This window comes from Callospermophilus lateralis, chromosome 13, assembly GCF_048772815.1.
Source record: "Callospermophilus lateralis isolate mCalLat2 chromosome 13, mCalLat2.hap1, whole genome shotgun sequence".
Lineage (NCBI taxonomy): Eukaryota > Metazoa > Chordata > Mammalia > Rodentia > Sciuridae > Callospermophilus > Callospermophilus lateralis.
Genome location: NC_135317.1, coordinates 33,139,940 through 33,167,883, shown reverse-complemented (window position 1 = coordinate 33,167,883; position 27,944 = coordinate 33,139,940). Strand labels below are relative to the sequence as shown.

At 43.9% G+C, this 27,944-nt stretch overlaps 1 protein-coding gene and 1 pseudogene across 1 annotated transcript in view; both read left to right on the top strand.

The window, feature by feature from the left end:
* Msrb2 (methionine sulfoxide reductase B2) overlaps positions 1 to 26,082 on the top strand; it is a 58,658-nt gene extending 32,576 nt beyond the window's left edge. The window contains exon 4 of the mRNA XM_076831883.1: positions 25,742 to 26,082. Within this exon, the coding sequence (XP_076687998.1) occupies positions 25,742 to 25,907 (166 nt within the window). The 3' untranslated portion in view covers positions 25,908 to 26,082. The remainder of the gene's footprint in view (positions 1 to 25,741) is intronic.
* Positions 10,470 to 10,966, top strand: LOC143379393 (large ribosomal subunit protein uL11 pseudogene; annotated as a pseudogene).
* Positions 26,083 to 27,944: the final 1,862 nt, after the last annotated feature.

Below are 27,944 nucleotides of genomic sequence, written 5' to 3'. Positions count from 1 at the left end.
GTCGGTCTCCTTCTTCGGCTTTCTTGGCAGTTGGAGTTGTTGAAGTAAACAACTCCTTGTAAGGCTGTAGAGCTGAGCTCTGACTTGTTTCCGCTTTCGTGTACCAATCAGTTTTTCCCACGTGGCACAAGTCCGTTGGCTGGGCGAGGGATTTAAGCTAGTGCAGACTGGGAGAGAGAGAGTTTTTTCGCCATGCTTCAAGGGTCCTGAATAAAGTGCTGAAAGAAGAATCCTGTGTCGTGTCTTCCTTGCTGGCGAGAGGACATGACAACTGCTTTCTCTCTGACCCCAGCCACAGCCCACGATGCACGTTGCCTAACAGTACGGTTCCATTGCAGACTCAGAACTATGAAGCAACCCAGGTAGAAAGGGAGCCCAACCTTGTGGAGTTTGCAGATCAGAGCTAAATCCCAGAGAGCTTTCACTGGCTGGCGACTGTCATGCACCCCAGGTTCCTAAGTCCTCACACCGGCTTCTCCCCAGCATTATTTTATAAGTAGAAATCGAGTTAGGTGGTTTCTCTTTTGGAAAAGCAAGCTGTTTATATCTGCAAAACAGTTCGAGTATGACCCTGACTTGAGGCAGAGGAATGATCTTGATGACTTCTGTCTGACAGCCAAGATTCTCTGAGAGCTTCAGAAAACAAGGTGATTTTCCCCATGAGTGGGTGACTGTCCTGCATCACCTCATTCCTCACCTACCTTCCAGGAGCTGGGACACTGGCCATCAGGGCTGGGTCCCTGCAGAAGAGCCACCACTAGGATGGGCAGGAGAGACACTCACTCTCAGACCTGAGAGGATCTTAAATTTTGTATCCTACGCACCTCTCGCCTCACTCTTGGCCCCACAGGTGCATCCAAAGGGCATAGGCATGAAACGGTGAGGGGCAAGGTGGGGACTGGTACTGAGGAACCACAAAGATAAAGTACAAAGGAGAAAAACATCCCCAGAAGACACTGAGCCCACTGCTACCGGCCCCCAGGTCTGTGTTATGAATGCGAGAGAGGATCACCTTTTACAAGGTCTGCAGTGACAATTTCCATTTCCTGAGGACATTTGCCAACCCTGGACCCTGTATTAAATGATCATCCCAGGATGAGAACAATGGATGGAGCTTCTCCCTGACATCTTTCCCCTGGGGTCAGGCAGGGTACCTTGGGCAATCCATAAACAAGGTGGATAGAGAACACTCTGAGGATGCCTTATTATCAAGTCACTTTGGGGATCTGGTTAACATACAACCCTCTGCACCACTCTCGCCAAAATGTCTTCAATAGGCTGATAAAATTCAGACTGAAACAGCTTAACCACACAGAATGCTGAGGTACTTGTCACATGATTTTGCCATGGACAATAAACTACCAGGAGGCCGGGGACCCTCCATAAGCAGTTAGCACTTACCAAAAGTGGCTCTGACTCATTAATAAGCAAATAGGTTGATAGCTTGTAACACAGCATAACCAAGTGATGAAGAAGATAGTAAAAATTTTTTTAAAAGTTTCTAGCAACCTTTATGTGTCTTGGAGCACTTTAAAACCTTCCTATTGATTTATTTAAATATGGAGAGAAATGGTAACATTTGAGTCGTAGAGCTAATTTCTAAATTTTGTATATTTCTTTAAAACATGTTTTCCAGATTAAGGCATGAATTTTTCAAGTTTGTTTAAATCACTGTTACTTTTCTTACTTAAAGTGTTTTTCATGAGTTCTTAATTTTCCTTTTGTTTCTGAGTAAATTTCTGAAAGTATATCCATCAAAAACTCACCTTTCAAATGCCTACTATTTGTTTTGTAAACATTTGCACTCAAAGATGATTTTACATTTAAGTGTAGTTTCAAGTAATTTTATCTACTCTCTGCTGTTTGTTTCCTCTTCAACTGGCTTAAGTTTAGTTCCTGTTGGTGCCTGCTCTACCATTATCACTTAATTGCAGGCCTGTATGCTAGTGAGAAGATCAGAAAGGCCAGAGTGACAAGACACTTTGGCTAACCTGACGCCGCTGGTGTAGCCCAGACCCTTTCTCATGACTCATTGTGGCCCTGGGTCTGTTTGCCCCATGGATACCCAGGGGGACTTGTGCTCAGTGGAGTTCAAGACGGTCTCAATTCTCCTCTGGCCCCTTGGATGGGATTTGACCTAAGAAAGATTTTTCATGAAAATCTCTGTGAAATGCTAGATAAGGATCAGAAACCAGAAGCAGACAGTCTGAGCTCTTCAGGAGACACTTTAGGGGAATGGGCTATGGGACAGCCTGGCCTTGAGGACAACCATTCCCAGACTTTTCAGGTGGCTTCACACTATCCCATCATCTCCAAGGACGTTGCCTAAGGTGGTAAGCACTGGTGGTCTCACAGAAGCCACCTTCCTGTGGCAGAAGTAACCCCACCGAGGCATCCTCAGAGCTAGAGACTCTGCTCCAGGGGGCGCTATATTGTAGGGAAGAGGAAATGGACTAGCAAGTGGTGACGGCTATTCATTGGCTGGTGGTGGCTGCCTTTGGGTTCCTCTCTGGAAACCCCACCAAACACCTGGGAGTAATATGATGATTGTGTTCCTTTCAAGGTATATACATATGTCTAGGGACTTTTATTTTATTTAAGTATATGCGGTGCTGAGAATGGAATCCAGTGCCTTGCACATGCTAGGCAAGCACTCTACCACTGAGCTACAACCACAGTCCTGTGTGTTGTAATTTGGACATTAATGGTGGGTAGCCGGCAAAATAGCTCAATAGTAGAGCACTTGCCTAGTATGTGGGTCTGGCTTTAATCCCCAGGACCCCCCCCCCCACCACCACCACATGCACACACATGTACACACAAAGAGTAAATGGACTTTCATGTTGTAGCCACAGGCTAGAGAAACCTGGATGTAGCCTGTGTATCTGTGAAGGTTATTTTTGCTTAACGCAAGAGAAAATAAGCCAGACAGAACATTTCTTTCTCTTTTTCTTTTTTAAAAAATATTTTTATATCTTTATTTTGTTTACTTTTTTTAATATGGTGCTGGGGATCGAACCCAGTGCCTCGCGTGTGCTAGGCAAGCGTTCTGCCACTGAGCCACAACCACAGCCCCCAGACAGAACATTTCTTACCTTTATTCTAATTTCAATGGTAAAAATTACATTAGGCAAATTGAAATGTCACTGAGATACTTCTCACCTAAGAGGTTGGCACAAGTCTAAAAGTCTGCTAACATACTTCATTGGTAACTCCAGGGAAAAAACAGATAACTCCTGTGAATCACCAGTCAGAATACAAAATGGCACAACCCTTATAGAGGACAATTTCATGTCTAGGAATAGATGCTGAAGGTATTTTGGCAAATTTTTTTAAAAAGAATGTACAAGGAGATATTCATTGCAATACTGTTTGTAAATTTGAAAGTCAAGGAACCATTCAAGTGTTCATCAGTAGATTAGCCCCAGATGGAGCATTTCCTAATGATATAAGAAGAAATGAAGGATGACACTATGGAGAGAATTCTGAGATACATTGTTAATTGGAGTGAAAAAGCAAAATGGAGATAAGTGTGTGTAATATGCTACTATTTATCTAGTAAGGAAGATTTGTTCAAATAAACCCTCTGTAGATTTGTCTTTGAAGGCATGGCAATAGCTCACATAATTATACAACTAAATTAAATTTTGAGAAGCAATCCTCAAGCAATAAAGGACAAATACAGTGGACCTAATTTTATATTATTCAGTGGCATAGCCATCCAGAACAGAGTAATTTAAAACATGGTTATTTGTCTATATATCCATAACGAGTTACTTACCTAGAACAAAAGAACTATGAAAGGAAAAAATTAAACTGGCTTTAGGTAAGGAACATCACAAAAAGACAAGCAGGCATCTGAAGGAGTCTTATTAAGAAACTCCAGATAGAACTAATTTTCTACACATGACACAGAAGAGACACAGATCCTAAGTAGAACATGGTGATTTTGCTGAGCTGAGGAGGCAGAGATCATAATGCAAGACTTGGGTGACCTAAAATGTTTGGAATCTGCAGAGAAGAGCAACAGAAGGGAGGGAAGTGTGCAAAATGGTGCCACCGAGAGGGTGTGGTGGGGACCAGGCGGCACATGCGCAAAGCACTGCTACCCCTTGTGGAAGCTACTGGCTTGGTAACCAGAGAGCTGCTCTGTAGCATTGAGGGTGAAGCAGACCGAGAAGGATTCCGGGAGAGACTGGAGTTCCAGACCTATCAGAGAGGAGAGAGAGACTTCCTTACCTGTTGTTAATACCTGTGGCATCCAGCTGAGATTCCAGAGAGACCTTGCCTTGGGAATAAGGATGCTTCCTGTCAAAACCCCAAATCAACAAGATCCCTTGCAAACTTCGACTGGGGAGGGTAAGGAAATGGGATTTTAGTAAAAAAAAGAAGACAAAAGAAAGATTGGGGCAGGTGCGGTGGTGCACGCCTGTAATCCCTGTGGCTCAGGAGGCTGAGGCAGGAGGATCTCAAGTTCAAAGTCAGCCTCAGCAACTTAGCAAAACCCTAAGCAACTTGGTGAGACCCTGTCTCTAAATAAAATACAGAATAGGGTTCAGGATATGCCTCAGTGGTTAAGTGCCCCTGAGTTCAATCCCTACTACAAAAAAAAAAAAAGATGGGTACTGTAGATGAATTTTGCCTAATGTTTAATTTTTGTGATGACAGGAAAAAGAGAGTGTTTGTGTTATGAGAGGTGAAGTGAGCCTGAAGGAGGAGGAGGAGGAAATAGTACATGGAAAGGCTCAGGTAGGATTGAAGCTGGTTTCATGGAGCTAATGGAAGAACAGGGTTTCATCAATACCAAGCCCATATTTCCCCCCATTTCATTATCTTTAAAATTTGATAGGCCTTATAATTTTTTTTAATATCACATAAAATAATTTTGTATCTTATGATTGACAATGTTTCAGGTTTAATGAAATAACAATGACCCTGCTCACTTTGAAGGAAAAGCACCAAGTAAGAAGCGAGAAGAATAAAGGCTGAAGAGTTCAGCCGGTGAGCAAATCAGGCAGACTGTGTTAGGAATTTGGATTTTGTCCTGAGTATAATCAGAAACCATTAAAGGATTTTAACAGGGAACTTGCTTGATCGGTTTGCATATTTTAGAAAATAACTCTGTTAATAGTGAGGATGGGTTGGAAGGGAGCATGGGAAGATGATGTAGGAGAGTGTTGGCATAATCCAGAGGGAGATGAGCATTATCTGGACTGGGGTTGCAGGTGTGGGGTGGAGAACATGGTACTGGGGAAGTTTAGGAGGCTGAATCTTCGGTCTCATTGATTGTCTCAATGTGTGGAATTGTTCCGGGAGGAGTCAAGGATGGAACTCAGGATTTTGAACTGGGCAACTGGATGACTGGTGGGACCATTTAAGAATTTAAGGAAGAGAGAAAAAGGAGAATTATGAGAAGGAGGAAGATGGTGATTTCTCTCCAGTTTGGAGTTTGGGGAGACACCCAGGGAAAGGTTTCTCACAGACACTTGGACATGGGTCTGAAGCTCAGGAGGGAGATCTAAGGTGATGCCATAGACACGGGAGTCATCAGCTCATAGTGGTAACTGGATAATGGAAGTCTGGGAGGACGGGCATCCCCTGGGGGGAGAGCAGATGAGACGAGCCATGGGTAAAGGCTGGGGGTCCTGAACGGTTAAGTGAGGGGCAGAAGGAGACATCCCACAAGAGAATACAAAGAACTGGCAAAAGAAGGAGGGGGAAAATCAGGGTAGTGTGAGGTCATGAACCACGGGCAGAGGAAAGCTAGAGAGGCCATAAGTGGTCCCTCTCGGAGATACTGCCTGGAGGTCAAGGCAGGAGGCAAGAAAGATTTAGCAACATGTTTTTATTCAACAGCATTAAAAAGAAAAAGACAAAATGGAGAAAGTATTTATTTAATAATAAAAAGGAGAAAATTCAGTAAATAAGTAATACACATTAACAAACCCTTCTCCAAAGCCCACCCCTGTAACCCACCCTGGTGCTAGGTGGGAACTATGACTGTAGAGCTGGTCCTCGTATCCAGCAATGGTACCGAGAATGTGGGTGTCAGTATGTGGATGCAGGTGCCAGCTCCTGGAGTTCTGCTCATCCCTCTGCTGGACCCTCTATCTCCATCCAGTTAAGTGTCATGAATCAAACATTGCAGGTCAGCCTTACCAGATCATGGCACACACAGTCAAGGCCAAACCCAGAGGGAAACTAGTACCCAGGGGAAAATGGCAAAGCCAGCCACGCAGAGGTAAGACACCTGTTTTTATCAGCACTCGCTGTCCCCTTGTCTGGCTGTCCCTGTGGACTGGGCCCCATTGCCCTTCTGCCCCCATACCCAGGATTTTTAGGTCACTTGAAATACAAAACCCTAACCCAGGAAACAGCAAGAGGGAGTCTGGGATATCAAAAGCAGTATGCTCATAAAAATGTGCAGAGGACCCCGACAGAACACAGCTGCCATCCCGGGACTGAGCAGCTGAACCCAGCAGCAGCATGGCTCCCTCAGGAGGGCTGGGTCTCACAGGCGGCTTCTCTCTTGTCACCAGCACTAGGAAGGGCTTCTGTTAAGATTGCTTCCTGGCCAGGACACCACTTCCTGTGCACTTCCCAGGTCAAAGTGTGCCTGTAGATCACCTTACCCCAGACCTTCAGAAAGCCTTCGGTGCTGTGTAAAAGGCTTATAGAGTGGTCTTCAAGAACAGGATGTGAAAAAAGAAATGAGAAGTCAGCCAAGCACTGCATGTCTCATTCTCTAGCCACACCAGATCCATGGATGCACCGTGCTCCGTGCTTTCGCCTATGCAGGGCCTCTGCCTGGCACCTCTTCTCTCTTTCAGGCTAAATCCTCCTGCTCCTTACGCCTCAGCTCAACTCATTTACTTGGGAAAAACCTGTGATCTCCTGAACCAAGTCAGATCCTCCTGCTATCTACCGTGGACCTGCCAGTCACTTACTACACTTGCAATTCATAAACTGTAGTCACTTATTTAACAGCAGGTCCTCCCTTTTGATTGGCTATGAGCATCCCAGTATGGTTTTTCAGCTCCTCCTTGGCCAAATTCCCCACACGCACACTTACCAGCCAGGGAGGAGTCTCCACAAACAGCGTTGATCCTTTTGGTGGAGGTGATGGGCTCAGTGGGGACCACCTAAATATGTCATGGTCACTGCTTTTTTCCAGGACATGCACTGTGCCTGGTTCTCAGTAGGCACTCCTAAATACTCATTGGATGATTGACCATTGGACAGATGGCAACCTGAGTTATGTGCTGGGTAAAATGCTCCAAGTGGTCATAGTTAGGACAAGTTTATGTCCCTTGCCTGGGATAATTCTGATCTACAGCAACTGTCCTTTCTCTCTCAAGAATAGCCTAGTTTAGATAACAATTCATTTAGATGCTGTATTAATCTGTTTTCATCACTGAAAAGAAAACTGAAAAAAAAAAAGTGTTATGGTTTGGATGTGTGGTGTCCCCCAGGAGCTCACATTTGAGACAAAGCAAGAAGATTCAGAGGAGAAATGATTGGGTTCTGAGAGTCTTAACCCAATCAGTGAATTAATCCCTTAATGGGATTAACTGAGTAGTATCTGAAGTGGTGGGTGGAGGAGGTGGGAATTGGGGCGTCACTTTGGGGTATATGTTTGTGTCTGGAAAAGTGGAAACTCTGCTTCCTCATCATTGTGTGACCTGCCTTCCCTCTGCCACACTCTTCCACCATGGTGTTCAGTCTCACTTTGAGCCCCGAGGAGTGGAGCCAGCTGTGTATGAACTAAGACCTCTGAATAAACTTTTCCTCCTCTGCAGTTGTGCTGGTTGGGTCCTTTAGTCACAGTAGCGAAAGAACTGAGTACAACAGGAGAAAGATGTATTTTGGCTCTTGGTTTCAAATGTTTCAGTCCATGATCAACTGCTCCATTGCTTTGGGCCTAAGGTGGGGCAGAGCATCATGGTGGAGGGCATGTCAGCTGATGGCAGCCAGGAAGCGGGGGGGGGGGGGGGGGGGGGGGGGGGCTGAAACATAGAACACACCCTTCCGGAGCTTGCCCCCAGCAACCTCCAACTACATCCCACCATCTACAGTGTCCATCACCTCCTAATAGGCCATTCAAATCATTAGTCCAGCTGGGTGTGATGGTGCAAGTCCTATAATGCCAGCAACTCAGGGGGCTAAGGAAGGAGGATCACAACTTCAAGGCTAACCTCAGCAACTTAGTGAGGCTCTGACTTAAATAAAGATGGGAACTGAGAAGTGAAATTGCTGGGTTGGAGGGCATATGCATTTTAAGATCACCAAGTTGATTTCCAAGGTAATTTTGCCAACACACACTCCCTCCCTCAGGGAGAAAGTCCTCATTTCCACACATCTCCATCAGCCTCGGCATGGTCAGAACATTTCCAATGCTGCTGATCTAATAGAATTGTATTTCATTTTCCTCTCTTGTGGCCTTTTCCCATAAAAATATGCTGCACACTCTTTTGTAACTGCTTTTTATACTCGTGTCTTGAACACCTTCCCATATAAACATCTTTCCATATCACTTTAAGGCATATTGTTTTGAATGATTATACTACTGCTTATTCAACAAATGTCCCATCATTGGACATTTCCATTTACGCTTCCAAGAATTTGCTATTATAGACAGTACATGGGCCATATTACAGCGGGGCAGCGAGGGAGATTGATTTTATTTTCAGACAAACCCTGATTTTCAATCATAGACCCACCTCTTTCTAGCTATGCAGCCCTGGGTTGCTCTTTCAGAGAGAAACAGGATTAACATTGTCCCTTCCCTGTCTCATGGTGGTTGAAAGTTCAGCCTCTAAAACCAGCTGCTGTGTAAATTATGATTCTGGTACTGACTAGCTGTGTGACCTTAGGAAGATTCTTTAGCTTCTCTGTGCCCCAGTTCCTTGTATGTAAATGGATGATGGTAACATGATGGACTATTCTCAGATGATTACTGGAAAGAGTATGCAATATAATGGGTGGCTTTAGCACAGTGCCTGAAGTATAATGGCACCTAGAACTCATTATATGCATACTATTCATGTCTGGTTGAAATAAAATACAGTACTGAACAGGATATTTATGATTAATTTCAATTTTCTTAGATGGAGAAAATAAATCCCAGAGGAATTAGGGATTGGCCTGAGGTCCCACAGCTATTTGTTGTCAGTTGAAGGAATGGAAATAATATGAGGGTGGCCAACAGGTGCTTGAGTCCTAGGAGGATGGATGGAAGATGCAATGACAAGCAGGTACACACACAAGTCCCGTCCTTCAGCATGCCCAGTTCTGGACTCCCACTGGACTTCAAGTGCCTACCATAGTAGCATTTGCTGGCTTGCCAGTCACTGGGCTGAATACAGATTTGTTCCTTGGCAGGACTCTGCCGCCACACCTGAATGCCAGGCCTTGAGGTGGGCAGGCCTGTGAATTCTGCTCCCTGCCAGAAATCTGGAGCCTGCTACCAGGACAGCCTGTCTTCACGTCCTTGTAGGGACCTGATCCATGACTGTGGCTACTAAAATCAATGACTCTAGTTGTCTGTTAGAGAATCCTCAGGGGGTGATGGAGGGTGGGCATGGTTAAGATATCAGGTGGCCCCTCTGACTCTAAGGCTTGTTGCTGTTCCTATGATTTATCATCTAACCTACAGCAAGTGGGGGCACACCTGCCCTCCGTGGTCCAGGCCTTGGCCAGGCCCAGCAGCAGGTACAGCCAGCTGGGTGGGGTCCCCACAGCAGGGCCCTGCCTGTAGCCCTGGTGGTGAGCACCCCAGCTGGAGATCTTCATGTCCATGGAGAACTTCCTCCAACCCCGTTGACTCACTCTTTTCCATTTTGGAATAATTCCTGGCCTTTTATCTCTGAGATGGACAACAGGGTCACTTCTGAAAAAGCAAAAAATATAGTTTTGAGAGTAAATCAACTGTGTTTCCAGAACAATATCCAAATATAGGAATATGGCTAATATGATTGAGATTTCTGGAGAGTCTTCTCAATCCTATATCCTTATGTTGGGATATCTAGGAGTGTTCTAGAAACCTGTGAATCACTAAAGTGTTAATCAGTGCCAGTGTTCTTTATGGTACAATAAGTGCTAGAACTCATACTGTGATAAATCAAAAAATTCCTCTCCCTTTCAACCTTTTTGGTTGAAATATATGTATTAATATATGTGTGTCTATGTGTGTGTGTATATATATATATATATATTCATAAAATATAAAGAGTGTATTTACTTTAAAATCTTTCTCTCTGTTGGATTTGAGATCCAATTTACAACTCAGAATGGATCACTAAAAATATATTAAAAAGGCAAAATGCTTGATGTATCTGCTTTTAGTTTTTAACAAATTTTAAAACAGTCCAATTAAGAGTTGTACCTTAGCTTTCGGCTCAGAGGAGGTCAAGGTGCAACTCTCTTGGTCATCCGGAATCTGGGTTCATCTGACACCAGCCACCCCCACCATGCCACCCAAGTTTGACCCCAGTGAAAGCAAAGTCATGTACCTGAGGTGCACCAGCCGGGAGGACGGTGCCACATCTGCCCTGACTCCCGAGATCGGTCTGTCTCCCAAAAAGTTTGGTGATGACATTGCCTAAGCAACTGGTGATTGGAAGGGTCTGAGGGTTACAGTGAAACTGACTATTCTGAACAGACAGGCTCAGATTGAAGTGTACCTTCTGCCTCTGCCCTGATCACAAAAGCCCTCAAGGAGCCACCAAGAGACAGAAAGAAACAGAAAAACATTAAACACAGTGGTAATATCACTTTTGATGAATTTGTCAACATTGCCCGACAGATGCGTCACTGATCTTTAGCCAGAGAACTTTCTGGAACCATTAAGGAGATTCTGGGGACTACCCAGTCTGTGGGTTGTAATGTTGATGGCCACCACCCTCATGACATCATAGATGACATCAATAGTGGTGCAGTGGAGTGCCCAGCTAGTTAAGAAGTACATGGGAGAATATTTTAATAAAAGGATCATCTGACAACCAGTGGGCTGCATCCTTGAATGAGCTGGCTCCTTGCTTGGGTGGTCAGTGTGGGCCCCAGTGACAGAACCTGTAAATTATTCTGGTCACAAATTCTGCCCTATATGAGATGAGCTCAGAAAAGACACTTGGAAAGCTTGAATATTCTTAGCCAGAAAAAAAAAAAATTAGTTCCACATGGACGTGCGTGGAAAGTAACTCTAACCCCCTTCAATCTATGAGAGGATCTGGGGCATGGCCCATAAAGTCTTTGAAGGAATCCTGTCCATTAATCAGTTCTCAACTGCTCTTGTGAAAATGAAAAGTCATCTTTTGCATTTAAAAAAGAAAAAAGAGTTGTACCTTAAAGAAGCCGTAGAGTTGGGGAAGCTGAGATTGAGTAAACAGGGAGCGAGCTGTTGGGGCAAGTCTGGGTGGGCGAGGCAGAGAGCAGAAGGCAGAGGCTGGAGCGAGCTTGACAGTCTCCCCGGCTGCGGGGAGGAGCGGGAAGGAGGGCGTGGTCTCGTGTGCTGCCCGGGAGCCGGAGCTGCAGCTCGAGCCCCAAGTTTCACCCTGGGAAGATTGAGGCGGATTCCTGAGCAGCAGCGAAAGCCCCGTACCTGGTGCAGGGGAAGGGATGGAAGGCTCCAGACACATGCTAAGACTCTTTTTTTGTTCGCTATAACAAAATTTGTTGTAGTAAAAGAAAGAAGGAAAGGAAACTAAAGTACAGACCCCCAGAGAGTTGGGTTAATGAGGTCACTGGTGAAATGACCTTGAGTTGCTGTAAACCACCCACCCTTGCGCAGTCAGGTGAGAGGAGGCCCCTTGGGGCCGAGGAGACGAGGTTATCACGAGAAATCAGCCTCCGAAGCCCCTCAGAGCACGGCCCACTGAACCGGAGGTCTGTGGGCAGCCAGATGCATCCAAAAAACTAAGGTCTCTTCCCCCAACGTCCCGTGACTCTCATCACAAAGAGCAGTGAGCTCGAGGCAAGTGAAGTCACACTAATGAATGTAGCGTCATTAAAAGGCAGGAGGGAAACGACCTTTGGTCAAGGGGGCACGCCAAGGAATGGAGTTGTTCCACCGGGAAACGGAAACCTGGAGACCTGCGGAATCCTGCCGCTCCTGCTTTGTCCTCCAGGGGGCGGGCTCTCTGGACCCCGGAGAATCCTGGCATCGCAGTGCCCGGGCAGAGCTGAACTGAGCCACCAAGCCACGTGTCTCCTTGCACACCCTAGCGCAGGGAAACCTGGGTGAGCCAAAGCCCACTGACCAGCTGAGTTTAGAAATTGTACACGCAGGTGCGCGCACACGGTTAACAGAACGCGAAAGTATGCATTAACTCAAGTGTGTTTTTATTAATAAACACATTGTATTAACCAAGTGTAAACGTACAACTAATAGCACGTGATTCGGAGGACCCACGAATCCTAAAAAGCTGAGAACCATAGCTCCAGCTCAGGTTTCTATTTCCTTTGACTTCCAAGGCGAGGGGTGGGGGGAAGAGGGGGTACAAAAACCTTACCTATGGGACTTATCCAATCCAACAGAGGGCGTCCTTCACCTTTACAAGTCTTTTGAGTGCTTCGTTGGGGGGCGAGGGATGAGAGAGAGTGTACGCCTGAGATGAATGGGCTTTTTGTTTCTACCAAGGCATTGGATTGATGGTAGCTACCAAAATTAACATAAGAATATTGCGGAAATGCCTCATCTTTTTGCAAAGAGTCGAATTCATTTTATCCCTTAAGTTAGATCCGCCTAGATTGACTTAAAGTCCTTAGCCAATCCCCCACCCTTAGCATAGAATCAAGATTTGGGACTGATTGACTGTGTGGTTGCATTTCTCTTATTTTCCAAACTAGTGAGTTTACGTAAGACGGGGTTGTCTGGGGGAATGAGTAATTCTGCAAAAGCCCACCAGAGGGAGCCAAATGACTGCCTTAGCGCCTTCGCCGTCGGTTTGATTTTTTTCCTCTCTGGTCTCTGCCTGAGCTACCCTCCTCTTTTCTCCCTCCTCCAGCGGCCCAAGACATTTTTTAAAATCAGAAGTAATCAAAGCATTAGAAATGTACATTCCGTATTTTTTTACTTTACAGACATTAAACACACAATATTGTTGAGATAAAGTGTGATGATTGTCAAAATAAAAGGGAATAGAATAATTAGAGAAGCTTAGGGGTAAAGGGATATCGTGGATACACCGTGAGGAGTAAACCCAGCCAAGTCTACCGGCCAGCCAGGGGTTTATGATTATAAACCACCCCACCAGACTGAGCTGACTGCTTTTTATATACTTTCGACTAACCTTTTAAGCATTTGGTTTTTTGGTTTTTGTTCTGGGGCTTGAACCCACGGGGGCTTAGCCACTGAGCTACAACCCAGCCCTTTTTATTTTTTATTTTGAGACAGGGTCTGGCTGGATTGCCCAAGTTGGCCTTGAACTTGCTATCCTCCTGCCTCAGTCTCCAGAGTCTCTGGATCATAAGCAAATGACACTACAGCTGGTTTAAACATCTGTTTTAAAAGGGAAAGTTGACAGTGAATTTTTCTTTTTACACTCGGATGCCGGATAGCTCTGTCTTGGGAACTGTACAGGCAAATGTGTCTTCCCCACTCTGTCCTACTTCAAACAGATGAGGAGATTTGTCCAGTGCCCTTTGGTGCTTACTCTGCGTGGGCAGCCCATGGTCCAGGAACTGCCAGAAAAATGACTGAATTTGAGTCATATTCTCAAAATATTCTCCCTCTTTCCTGATACCCTCCTGAGATGTTCCGTCCACAGCTGTTAGCAATGGATCCTTCTCTAAGACCCCACACACTATGTAACATGTTTCTGCTCCAATTCTGTGGTACAGCTATTTTAATTCTGACTTCCTTGTCAACTGTCAACTCCTTGAGGAAAGAATTTTGTCTTAGTCCCAGAATCTACCAGGGTGCAGGGCAAATAGTACAACCAAACAATGTTTATGAAATTAATATAATCACAAACAAGGTGTATAATAATTAGAATTAAGAGCTAGCAAGTATTTCCGGTGCATTAGCTCGGTGAGTACTAGCTATGTGTCAACTCATTCAATCCGCAGAAATGCCCTTTGAACCAGATAGCAGGTACTCCTAATACCTGCATTAACTAAAAAGACCTGGAAGATGGGTAAGGAAGATTAAGTAACTCACCCACAGTCTTGTAGTGTAAGCTGAGACTGGAGTTTGAGCCCAGAGGCTGATGGCAGAGCCTCATGTTCAACCTGATTAGCTCACAATTGATGAAACCTTGATCAGAGTAACATGTCAATTACATCAATGTCTTGAGTAGGACCAAAGACTAAGCCTTTGGAACAAGAGATTTACCCTCCTCCAAATACAGTGACTTAAGGATCAAAACCACTGCTGACTCATGTAATAGTGGAGGGTGAACATTCTGGATCACAGGGTGGCTCTCCTCCATGTGGTCATCCAGAGACACCGGACTCCTCCATTCAAGAGTCTCGCCATCCCCAGGGGCCTTATGCTTTGTGTGACAGGCTGAACCACACTGGGTCCAGGTTGCACCTGACAGGAAGGTGGAAGAGGGTGTAGGAAGGCGCACTCACCACCTTAAATGCCCCAACTCTGAGGAGAACTTGGTGACATAGCCACATTGAACTGCTGGAAAATGAGGTCTTGCTGGGCATCCACGCCCATAGCTACAAGTCACTTTGATGGAGGAGGAGAATCTAATAGGGATGTTATGGGAAGTGAGGTGTTTCTGCCACACTTGGTACTTAGTCTGTGCTAGCCAACATTTTATTCAGCACTCTCAGAGGATAGATGTCATCTGCTCATTGAATTAAAGGATGACAATAGTATGGAGGAGAGGAAAACCTCTTGAATGGTGGCATGAAAGTTAATAACTTTGGGCAATGGTGTCTAAACTATGACACCAAAAGCATAATCAACAAAAGAAACAGTAGGGCTGGGTATATAGCTCAGTTGGTAGAGTGCTTGCCTCACATGCACAGGCCCTGGGTTCAATCCCCAGCACCATAAGAAAAAAGAAAAGAAAAAGTAAACTGGACATCATCCAAATTAAAAACTTCTGTTTCAAAGGTTTCGAGAAACTGAAAAAACAACCCACAGAATGTCAAAAACCCTCCTTTCTATATAAAAAAATCATTGTGACTTTATTAGAAAAAGACAACCCAATTTTCTCCCTTTCTTCTTTGCTTCCTTCCATCCTTCCTTCTTTCTTTCCTTCCTTCCTTCCTTTCATTGGTAGTGAGGATTGAACCACTGATCCACATCCCCAGCCCTTTATATTTTTTATATAGGGACAGGGTCTCACTAAATTGCTTAGGACCTCGATAAATTGCTGGGACTGGCTTTGAACTTGAAATCTTCTTGCCTCAGCCTCCCTAGACACTGGGATTATAGGTGTGTGCGACTGCACCCAGAAAATAATCCAATTTTCAAATAAGCAAACTGAATAGATATTTTCCTAAAGATGACACCCAAATGATTAAAGAGCACATGATCATTGATCATTAGGAAACTGCAAACCAAAAACCATTATGAGATAGCACTCAACACTCATGTGGATGACTACAAGTGTCAGCAAGGGTGTGTAGAAATTGGAACCCACGTACCTGCCATTGGTGGTGCAAAATGGTGCAGAGCTTTGGAGAACAGTCTGGTAGATAGCCCTTCAAATGGTTAAACAGAGTTACTATATTCTACCCCTTGATATATGCTCCCCTCCAAAAAGAAAAAAACATTCACATGAAAACTTGTACACATACACTCACAACAGTATAATTTGTAATTGCCAAAATGTGGAAACAACCCAAATGTCCATCAGCTGAAGTGGCATATCTGTGTAATGGAATATTATCTGGAGAAGAAAAAAAAAGGAATAACGCGGACTCTTATTGACTTAAGAAAAGTTTTATTTGAATGTGTAAAATTCATATTAGTCATAACTTTTTATGTGAAGAACTTTCAAACTTTGCCCCACTGTATTAGTTCTCTATTATTGCTGCATAACAAATTCCTGCAATCTTAGCAGCTTCAAACAGCACACACTGATTGTTGACACATCCATGTATGGATGAATATTAAGCTAAAAGATGAAAGAAGCCAGTCACTTAGGACCACATATTATTTCATGATTCCAATGATATGAAATGACCAGAATAGACAAATATATAGAAATAGAAAGTAGATTAGTAGTTTCCAAAGCTAGGAAAGGCAGATGCTGAGAGTAACAGCTAAGGATTGTGGGGTTTCTTTGGGAAGGTAATAAAAATGTTCTAAAATTGTGATTATAGTTATAGTATATAATAAATATATCAAATATACTCAAAGCCATTGACTTGTACACTTCAGATAGATAAGTTGTTAATTATATTTCAACATAGTTTCTTAAAAATGATAATCAACTGAGACAAAGGGCTCAGACCAACATGATGAATGCTTACAGCTCCACATAGGACCCAGCTCCAGTACCCACAAGCCCATCTCGTGAGTGCGGATTGGGAGAGTCACGGCTCTCCAACGTCCAATGGGCTGACAGGAGGACTCAGCTTCCCATAAGCTCATAATGACAGTGCTGGGACATTGCTGCCAGGAGAGTCCGGATGCTGAATTGAAGGTTGTCCTTTTCTAATTTTACTTCTGGTAGCTCATAGGAGCTTTTGGTACTGGGAACTCTGGAAAACAGACAACAAAATAGGAAACACACTATTAAGAAAAATAGTCATGAAAAATTGACATCTTAAGGGCTGTTACTTACCAAGGCAGACCCATCAGGAGATGGCCTGTGGTCATCTGATCAGGCCTCAGGGTCAGGCCTGTTGTGACTCCTCTCTCTGGTGCAAGCCCACAACAGTCACTGGAGCTAAATAGGTAAGGAGGTCCCTCCAGTTTGGAGCCACTGGTCGGAAAGGGATATTGCCAGGCTTCCTGTGGGCATACCAGTCAAGGAGGTAGTGAGGCTGGGCGAGCCAGGATTAATGGATTTGAAAGAAGAAAGTCAACATAGTGACAGGTGTGCTATTTCTTAAAACCTTCCAGTCATGCTTCTGTGTCATAAAACAGTCTCTGACTCCTTTTAGCCCCTAAAATATCAAGTTTCCCTTTCCTCATATGCATTCCTCCCTTACCAAAAATAACCTGAGGACAGATTGGAAAACGTAAACTACAGGAAGAACTACTATTACTGTAACTCAATTTTGATTTTTCCTTTATGCTTCCTGGCAGAAAGAAAACGGAATTATGTAAGCAATTATTAAATGATTACTTAATTTAAATGAAACTACTTAAATAGTTCCTATTTAGGGAGAAAGCATATCACATTTTCAAGGCATGAAAGATTTACCAACAAAATAGCTAAAGAATATGCTACTGCAAATTTTTGTTCCAGAAGACAAAAATTGAGACATGGGAAATTATTTTTCAACAAAGCCAATAAAACTTTTAGTTTTATATTTATGTGTGTTGCTCAGAAGTTTCTGACCTTTTGACTATTTCTACCAAAGCCCCATATATGTTAGAAATCAGCTTAAACTGATTTGGGCTATAATTCAGCCCCCAAAGAATAATAAATCACCAATTCCTTATAGGACTCAGCACTGGGGTGAGGAGTGTCTCCATTAGGGTAGGACAAGTTTCAGAAACTTGTCAGGTAACACATGAAAAACTTGAAACATGAAACAAACTCAGATGTCGATGTGGGCAGCAGCCTGACACGGCACCTTCATTGCATAGAAATTCCAGAAGGAAAGATCCTGAGAAGAACCACAAGTGGGAATCAAGAAGGGTCAGATGTATGATCTGGAGACACGGCCTTGAGGATTCTGACCACCCTGATCCACCAAGGGGCACGAGGCTTGTGCCATCCAGGCCAGGCTGGTCCTGTGCCAACAAGACCAGGAGGCAGAAGCGGCCACCACACTGGCCTCATTGCAGGACAGCCGGCCCCCACAACAGATGCAGCCCTACCCAAACAAGAGAGGTTGGGGACAAAGGAGAGCTAAATCCCTTGGCCATCCCCAACTTCCCACCCCTCTCTGCATGGCTGGGGCCTCAGAGGGACCAGGTGGCACGGAGGGCACTGCTGCCATCGGTTCCTGGGAACTGGCATTTTTAATCTGCTCAATTAGGAATGTAATGACTGCTTGCTTCCTTTGGCCAGGCTGGCAAGGGAAGTGCACACAGCCACATGTGCTCAGGGCAGCTTAGCAAAAGCTGAGGAAGCACAACTGAAAAGCAACCTCCAATGACATGCATTGGCTAAGAAAAAGCACATATGTGCCCAGGTCTTCTTCCTGGTCCTCCTCATTGGGTCGTGACAGCAGGATTGTGGTGATCAGTGTAGAAGCCATGTGTCTCTTTTCCTCACTTCCAAATTGGCATTATAATAGTATCTACTTATGCAGAGATTGAGACAATGAATGACAAGGACTCAAGCCTGATATCTGGCATATAGAAGCACCAATGTAAGCTGTTACAACTCTGTCGAGTTCCATTATTTCAGTTTTTCCACCCTTTGGGGGTGGAAAAACATTTTTTTTTTTTTTGGAAAAACATTTTCTTGATATAGTTTGGATCTTGAATGTCCTCAAAAGGCCCACATATCAATGATATGTGGGAAGCAAGCAGTTGTGACATTTCTAATCAAGCAGATTAAAAATCCAGTCCCCAGTCCCCAAGGTAGGGCTATCACAAGGTGGTGAAATTTTTAAGAGGCAAGACCTAGTGGGAGGAAGTTAGGTTATTGGGGACATGCCCTTGAAGGGAATATTGATACCTCAGCTCCCTCTCCTCTCTCTCCTTGATTCCCAGCCAACAAGAGGTGAAGAGGCCTCCTTCACCACATGCTCCTGCCATGACTTACTGTGCTGCCACAGGCTCAAGGCAACAGGGTCAAGTGACTAGGGCCCCAAACCTCTGAAATCATGAACCAGGATAAACCTTTCTTTCTTCTAAGTCATTTATCTCAGTTATTTTGTCAAATTGACACAAAGTTGACTAATATATCTTTCCTGAGATACCAGGGGAGAAGGGTTCAAACATAATACCATGAAGCCATGAAGAAGTACTTAGCAAACCAGTGTCTCAACAACAAGCCAAGCTGTTTTCTGGAACTCTTTGGAAGTTCACAGAGCTCAGAAAACTCAAGGATGTTGCTTCCAGAATTGAAATCACTTACACTCTGCCTCAATAGGAGGTAATGGAGGTGGGGACAGAAATTTCTTATACCCCAGAAATTCAGCCTCCTATATTTCTCCACTTGCACCAAGGGTGTCCTCCATAGCCCCATGGTTCAAAAATCAAACATTCTGTAACTAAGGGCTTATGGTAGGGAGATAATGGTCCATGTCCTAATCCCTGGAGCATGTGGATATGCCAGGTTACATGGCAAAAGGAAATTAAGGATGAAGGTGGAATTAAGGTTAGTAATCAGCTGACAGTAAGATAGGGAGATTCTCTGGGATGAACCTGGCAGCCGGAAGCAATCACAGAGTTATTAAAAGTGCAGTAGAGAGGTAGAAGGAGATGTGACTAGGGGAAAAAAATCTCAGGGAGATGTGCTGTCAGTAACTTTGCAGATGGAGGAAGAAGGTCTGTCTTGATCTGTTCCTGCTGCTATGACAGAACACCTTAGACTAAGTAATTTATAAGTAAAATAAATTTACTTCTCACAGTTCTGGAGATGGAAAAGTCCAAGCACAAGGCACCAGTAGACTTGGTGAGGCTCACTATTTCCAAGATGGTGTCTTCTTGCTGCATCCTTGCATGATAGAAAGGAAAAGGCAAATGCTATGTGGTCACATTGTGGAAGGGGCAAATGCACTTCTTTCCATCTCTATTATAAGGGCCATCATGAATTAAGCATTTCCCCAAGACTCCCAATACCATTTTGGTGGGAATTGTTTCCACATATAAATTTTGGAGAGACTCCATCATTCAGACCACAGCAGAGCCACAAGCCAAAGAGTGTGAGCAGTCTCCTGAAACTGGAAAAGGAAAGAAAACTGATTATCCCCCACTGCTTCCAGAGAGGAATGCAGCCCTGTGTCACCAGTTTTATCCCCATCAAGACCTAGGTCAGACATCAGATCTACAGAACTGAACGATAATAGATTGTATGGCATTAAGTACCAGCTTGTGATAACTTGCTATGGCAGCCACAGAAAATTCATAGAGTCTTCCTCTGATCATCTGGTGATATCCACTCTACCTCCCAAAATATATTTCTTAAAGAAGTGGCATTTGCTACCTCTATAATCTTTCTTTCATACTGGTGTAACAGACTGGTCAAATGCTGCTAAGGCATCTGTGCCCTGAAAATACAGGGGTGAAATTTCACATGGGACCATCAGTGAAAGCCTGTCCTAGGAAACACAGAATGGCTTAGAGAAGGAGGTCTTGGAGCAGGTGATGTGGGCATGTTCATGGGTTGCCAAGAGCATTCATGTTCTTCCTGATAGACCTTCCTGGTTCCTTCCTAGCCAGGAACCCTACAGACAACAAGGCTTAAGAGAGTATTCATATATTAATTAAACTAATTTTCTAAATTTTATGAATCAGGATATGTTGGACTTTCCACCAAAACCTGTGACTGGCATGAAATTGCCAGTACTGTCATAATGAGTCCATAGAACTTCAGGCCAAAACAAAGCCAGGAACTTTCAGAAATCCTGCCCAGTCTTATTCTCAGTAAATGTTTGATTTCTCTAAGTTTTAGTATTAAAAACACAGAACCATTTAGAGATCCTCTAAAGAATTGAATAGTTTTGGTTAGAAAGTGAGTTTCCAAAGACCTCGCACAATTTCAACCAAGTTTTAGAATCTTCATTGTAAAATAGGAACGTTAATGCCTATTTCAAAGAAATATATTTGAACACGCATGAGATAATATATGAAAAGAATTCAGTATAGATCTGCATATTTCAGATAAGCAAATCTTATCTGAAGTGCTTTGGAATGCAGATTTTTTTTTAATATTTGCATAAACATAATGTGATCCCTCAGGACAGGATCCAAGCATAAACAAAAAGCTCATTTGGGTTTCATATGTACTTTATAAGCATAGCCTGAAGGTAATCTTATACAATATTTTTAATGTGCCTGCATTTTGGCTGTGATCCATCACATGAGGTCAGGTGTGGAATTTTCCACTTGTATTATCAGGTCAGCATTTAAAAGTTTTCAGATTTGGGAGCTTTATGGATTTTGAGTTTTCAGATTAGGGATGCTCACCTGTAGTCCCATTACCATGTCTATAGTTTCCTACAGGCTCCAGATTGTGAATTTTGGAAAGATATTTCAAGAATGGTACCCCTTCAGTATGTAACCTTATCCATTTCCGGGCCTTCCAGCTCTGTGGGTGGTAAGGGTTTTCCCCCTATTGTATTGGGAGATTCACTTCAAGATCAGCTTAGATTCTGGCCTGGCAAATGCCCAGCAATATCAGCATCCACTGTGAGCCTTGGAGAATCCCATGATCTGATATAGAGGCTTTCCCTAGTCTGTACCTGGAAAAAAAAAGGCTAAAAGCAAATCCCCTGGAATTTCCTTTTATGGACCAAATGGAGTTAAAGCACATGCTTCCTGATCATGGGAGCATAACTGTTAGAACCACTTTGGAAAAGAATTTGGCATTAAATCTACTGAAGTTAAGGGTATGCACATTCTGTGACCCAAAATGTCCATTCCTAGGTTCATACTCAAAATCTCTACATTTGGACTAAGATGTACAAGAATGTTTGTAGCGATATTATTCATAACAGTCCATATTGGAAACATCTATGGAACAATGAAAAATAGTGGTCCATTCATACAATGCAATACTATGTAACATTTAGTATTGTATAATTATTTAATCTTTTTCTATTTATAAATAATGTTGTGTCAAAGCTTTTTGTGTACAGTATTTTTCATATTTCCAGGTGTTACCTTAGAAAATATATCACTTAAAGGCTCTTTAAATAAGGCGTGTCCTTCATTCAGGACCAGAGTTCAGAAGTGTTCAAACAGGTCAATCCTCAGTCTGTGTAGAAGAGCTGCTTAGAGAGGTGGGCCAGTTGGTCTGTTGTATGGAGCACAGCTCTTCCAGAACTGTTGTTCAGTCTACTGATACCAATGAAAATGAGCTTACATCCTTTTGTATATCTTTTCACTGAGATGCATAACTTGGGTGTTGTAATAGTTAACTTTAGGTCAACTTGATGAATTAAGGAATACAGAGAAACTTGATATAACATTACTTGGGGGTATTTCCATGAGGGAGTTTCTGGAAAAAAAAAATTAGTATGTGAGTCAGTGGACTGAGTAGGGAAGATCTGCCCTCAAGTAAGTGGGCACCACCCCATTAGTCAGGGGCCAAAGAGATCAGAGAAAAGGCAAATGTGTCTGTCTCCTGGTGCTCTCGGGTACAGTCTTCTTCCACTTGCCCTTGAACACCAGAATGCCAGGATCCCTAGCCTTTGGACTCCAGGGTTTACACCTAAAGGTCCTCAGGCCTTCATCCTTGGACTGATAGTTATGTCATCAGCTTTCCTGGTCCTGAGACCTTCAAACTAGGAAGTAAGCCATGCTTCTGACATGACAGGGTCTCCCTGGGAGGTGGAGGCAGGAGGATCACAAGTTCAAGGCCAGTCTGGACAACTTAGTAAGACCCTGCTCAAAATAAAATGAGAATTGAGGGGGTAACTCAGCGGTTGAGCACTTGCCTTGATGTGCAAGGCCCTTGATGTGCAATCCCCAGCACAATAAGGAAGGAAGAAAGGAAGGGAGGGAGGGGAAAAAGGAAGGAAGGAGAAAGAAATTAGAAAGCATAACTTCCCAGTATATTTTATGAGAAAGCAGCATTTATATTGGGGTGTGATTAAAGAGACACTTACCCTGAATTTTGCTTTCACTTGGATTAGCACTTTACTTGGATTTCTTACCATTTTAGTCATTCCTAGAATCATAAGCATTGTTGCCAAAAGACTAAATCATGTACCTCTTGACAGTTTTGTCAAGTATTTTCCCAAAGGTGCTTATCGGACCATTTTTATTTTATTTTTTAAATACTTATTTTTTACTTGTACAACCTTTTATTTTGTTTATTTAATTTTTTTATGTGGTGTTGAGGATTGAACCCAGGGCCTTACGCATGCCAGGCGAGCGCTCTACCGCTGAGCCACAACCCCAGCCCCTTGAACTGTCTTTAAATCATCTGGTATAATAAGTTAGGTAAAGCTAGATGCTATAACAAACAGTCTCCAAATCTCAGTAGCTCAATGACATAAATATTTAGTTATTGCTGATTGCAGTTGAATGTGCATTGGCAGGTTGTACAGGTGGGGTGAATGACACAATCATTCAGGAGCCCAAGTTCCCTCCATCACTTATGAAGGGAATATTTATCCCATTACTCAATATCTCAGAGTCCTTAATAGGATCCTCTGTACCTTCCAGCAAATGACAGGAAGAGAAAAAGACTACATAAAGTATTTTAAGGTTTTAAAGAATTAATGTATATCACTTTTGCCTGTATTTATTAGTCAAGGCTCAATTACAGTACCACATAGCTGCAGGGGAGGCTGGAAACCTTAGTTTAGCTCTATCCAAGAAGAAAAGGAAAAATTTTAGTGACCTTATTACAGGGTTAATGCATATGAAAATGATATATTTCTTCCAAAATCATATATATGTAATATGTGTATGTGTGTGTGTGTGTGTTTCCCCACCCCCATGCTTCTTAGACTGAATCAGAAGCTCTGGGACCAAGAAATAACAAGTTGAAACATTTGATTTTCATGAATCCTAAAGCTGGGCACTGGCCCCAAGTTGGCTTTTATGGTTCCAGCACTAAGGATAACTAACACTTTTCTTTCCCAAGGATTTTCATTATCATTGACCTTACTTTAGATATCAGATTCAGTCTTCAGAGTAATTTTTAAAATCTTTCAGAAGCTGTAATAATTATAGAGAAAGGACTCCCAAGTTGTCCCCCCACTCAGATTCCAACATCCCACAGGGGCATGGCTGAGCCTGGTATTTTCCAGGTCTTTTTCTCACCAATTTTACTCTTATTCAGAGAAAGAGGATTTTGTAGGGCTATAATGAATGACACAAAGAGGAGCTAGACCATAAACTCAAATCTGTTTGTTTTAGGAACACTGTTGATGTCACCATAGAAGACATCATTTTCTGGGGACAAATGGAAGAATTTCTATCAAGTGACAGTCCCACCCATAGTTGTTGTGTGAGAAACCAGATTACTTTTATCTTAGATACCATGAATAAGGACATTTATTGTGTTTCTCCTGTGTATTGGCTGTTGGGGAGTTCGGAGCCAAAAACTGGATAATCTCTGGCAAGTACAGAGAACTAAATTCCAGTTATATCTCATTTTTCCTATATGTAAGCCAAACATTCTCATTTACTTATTTTCTTACTCTAGTGAAGTATAATTGCATATGCTACTATCTATTTTGTATGAGCAGTTTATAGATTGTAATTATTAAATATTATATTATGACAGAAAATTTCATGACATGCATGAAAGGCTTCATCATTTAACCCAGTACTGAGTTTTCTCACAGATTTTAGAATAAACTCAATAATTAAAATCACATGTTGCTGGATGCACTAGTGTGCACTTGTAATCTCAACTACTTGGGGGACTGGGGTAGGAGGATCACAAGTTCAAGGCCTACCTCTGTGACTTAGTGAGACCCTGTCTCAAAATAAAAAATAAAAATAAAAAGGGTCAGGTATGTAGCTCAGTGGTAGAGCACCCCCCTGTTCACTCCTCAGTACTGGGGGAAAGAAGAAGAAGGAGAAGGAGAAAGAGAAGGAGAGGGAGAGGAAGGAGAGGAAAAGGAGGAGGAGAAGGAGGAAAAGGAGGAAGAGAAGGAGGAGGAGGAGGAGGAAAAGAAGGAGGAGGAGGAGGAGACGACCATGACAACCCAGGTGTATCTTTCCAAGATTACCCCATCCCAGTCACCTCTTTTACTGAGCTGGAAAGGCCTCATTTCTGGACCCAAAGGCAGTGAAAAAACCGAAATACCACCAGGGGGTAGTGTTCATTGAAGAGCTTTTGGCTTTGATAAATTGTTATCCAAACTTTTTTATAATAATGTTTAAATAAAATGTTGAAAAGAAAACTAGAAAGAATTCAGGCATTCTTAAGACTTTGTAAGACCACTGTTTAGTAAGTTTTTCAAACAATGAATTTAATAAGTAAGTTATGAAGATGATTGAAAGGAAAATGTCTAAATATCCATTCAATTAACTAAATTATGTTGAGGATGTGTTTTTATTCCATGCTGTATGCTTTAGTATGTTGCTTCCATTTTACTTACACGCACCCACACACGAAGGTGATAAGCACACACAGGGCAAGATGTGCTAAGAAGGTGTGACCTATTTTCTTTCAGCCAATAGCTAACAGTTTGGAGGAGGTTGCCTCCACAGGCACCGCCTTACCTTCAGCACCAAGGCCAGCGCACCTGGCTTGCCTGGGCTCCCACAACCTTTCCATGTCCAGAATTATAATAAATATTCTTTCTTAAAGAAACTCGCTTTTCCCACTCACGAATTGCACTTCATTTATTGCTCTTCACAAAGTGGCCATTGCTACCAGCAAGAAAAGTGTTTCACAAGGAGAGATGAAAATGTTCAATTTATTGGAGATGCTCCCTTACACATGAGCACGCATGCACACAAATACACATTACCAAATGGGCTGTATACTGATTGAGTTCTGCTCTCGTCACTCCTCAGGAACCCAGCCACTCTTGCACCGGGAGGCAGGAAGAGCATTTCTTGCCATGGTCCTCTTGCAGAGAGATTGCCATGCAAGGACCGAGAAACCGGAAAGGAGGAGCACAATGCTCAGGACTCTGGTTTTCTGCGATTGGCTCTTCCAAACAGCTTTTTATCCCAGTAACAATCTACCAAAACTAAAGTAATAAAAATCCTGTGAGGAAAACAGATCAGACAATGATTCCCATGCCATGGATGAAGAAACTGAGCCTAAGAGTTTCACACTTGCCCCAAATAACACAATGACTCATTGACAAAGATAAACCAATAAATAAATAAATAAAGCCGGGTTTCCAATCTTTTCAGTTTGTTGTTCCTTGGCTAGATTTGCCGACTTTCTCCAGGGTCCACAAGTCTGCACCTCTTCCTCCAGCTCAATTATCTGAAAACCGAAAGAGTAGAAAATCGAAAATGAGATGGAGGTCAGCGGGGACGTGGGGCCATGGATGGCTGCCATTCCTTGCTTTCTTTTTCAGAAGCCAAAATTGACATTGCCCTTTGCTGGATGACAGTCCCTAGCCCGCGGCGCAACTCCTGGCGTCTGCAGGGGTCCGCACATTTCAGGAGCTTCCAGCTGCCACTTCTCCTCCGAGGGGTCTCCAGACGCAGAGCTCGGCCAAGTTGGAGCGGAGCAAGGGTGGCCCTGGATTCGGTGCCAAAGCCTCCCTGGGTGCACCGCCCAGAAAGCTGCTTCCTCTATCTCTGTGAGCGCGGCTGCTCCTCCCGGACCTCGGCAGACTTCAGGGAGACTTGTGGGCAGCCAAGGAACCGCAGGGCCGCTCTGGAGTCCCAGAGAATTGACTATGCGGAGCCAAGGCTTTCCCCAGTTCCCTCGCGGGTTAACAGTCAGTGCCAGGGAGAAGAGCAGGGCTCTCCCTACCCCCTCCCCAAGTGTGCCCGGGCGTGCTTCCATCTGATTAGAATGTTTCTTCCATCTGATTAGAATGACAGTAGCTTTCAAGTCATTCATTTTGAGAAGAATTTTAGTCTTAAAAGAAAAAAAGACAGTCTCACTGTAATTGTGAGTTGTAATAAATGCAAACTTCTGGTGCCTTCCTCTGCAGTATGTAAGACAGTAAAAAATGTGTCTCGTCCAAACTCACCCCCTTCCCAAGCCCATTGTGAAGTCAATCGCTAACAAAGGGGACGTGTGAATATTCAACACCGAGTCTTTCAGTTGTTATTTTCCAGAATCCCTGAGTTGGCCTTTTTTTTTTTTTTTTTTAATTTAATGGGCGAATACCTGTTTAAGTTTTTAAAGCACATGGAAATCGCCCGCGAGCGACCATATAATTTGATTTGCCAGGCAATCTGCAGAGCGATCGCACATCATTTATAATGTTCATTGAGCATTTTGCCTAATTGTGTCTGTCTCTGAAAGGGCAGCGCACCCCCTCCCGACCGCGAGCAGCACAAGTGGCGACATTCCCATGGAGCGGCCGCGCCGCAGCTTGCCACATTCAGCGCGGGCGGCAGGGCCGCGCGCTTCCCCGCCCGGGAGACCCGGCGTGCCTGACGCTAATAGCTCGCGGCTCAGGTACGAGCGGGCGCCGCATTTGACTCCATTCAATTCGCAACCGGCCGCGCTTGCAGGTGTCGCCTTTTGAAACCTCCATTCAGGCGGCCGCTGTTCACTTCTCGCTGCGCTGCGGGTTTTGTAGAAGCGCAAGAATGGGGCTGATTATTCCTGTGCCCACATGCCGCCCCCACACGGCCCCACCCCGGTCCGACTCGAGCCTTCCCCAGCCAAAAGAGGCGTTTAATTAGTTCTGGGGCCAGCGGAGAGCCAGCGTGGCCAACAAAGCCCGGCTCCCCAGGTAACCCCCTTACCCTGTGGCCCCGGGAGGGGGCGCGCAGCGCTGCAGCACCCGCATTGGGCTGCACGCTCTCTCCGGCGCTGCCGCCATCCCTCTGCCCTCGGGCCAACTCTATTCGTGACCCACGGCTTGCCCGCCAGGCCTGGGTGGCCTCTGCCAGCCCCTTGTATGTCCCTGGCGCAATCAGTTCTCGGAAGCTGCGCCCCTTCCCTCCTGTCTCTAGAGTCAGGATAGCCCAAGAGTTGGACACTTGGTGTTCTCTAAGATACTTGGCACCCCTTATCCCTATTTGGGGAAATGTTGGAACACCTTTCCCTTAATCCGCCTCAGCGTATCAGCATCTT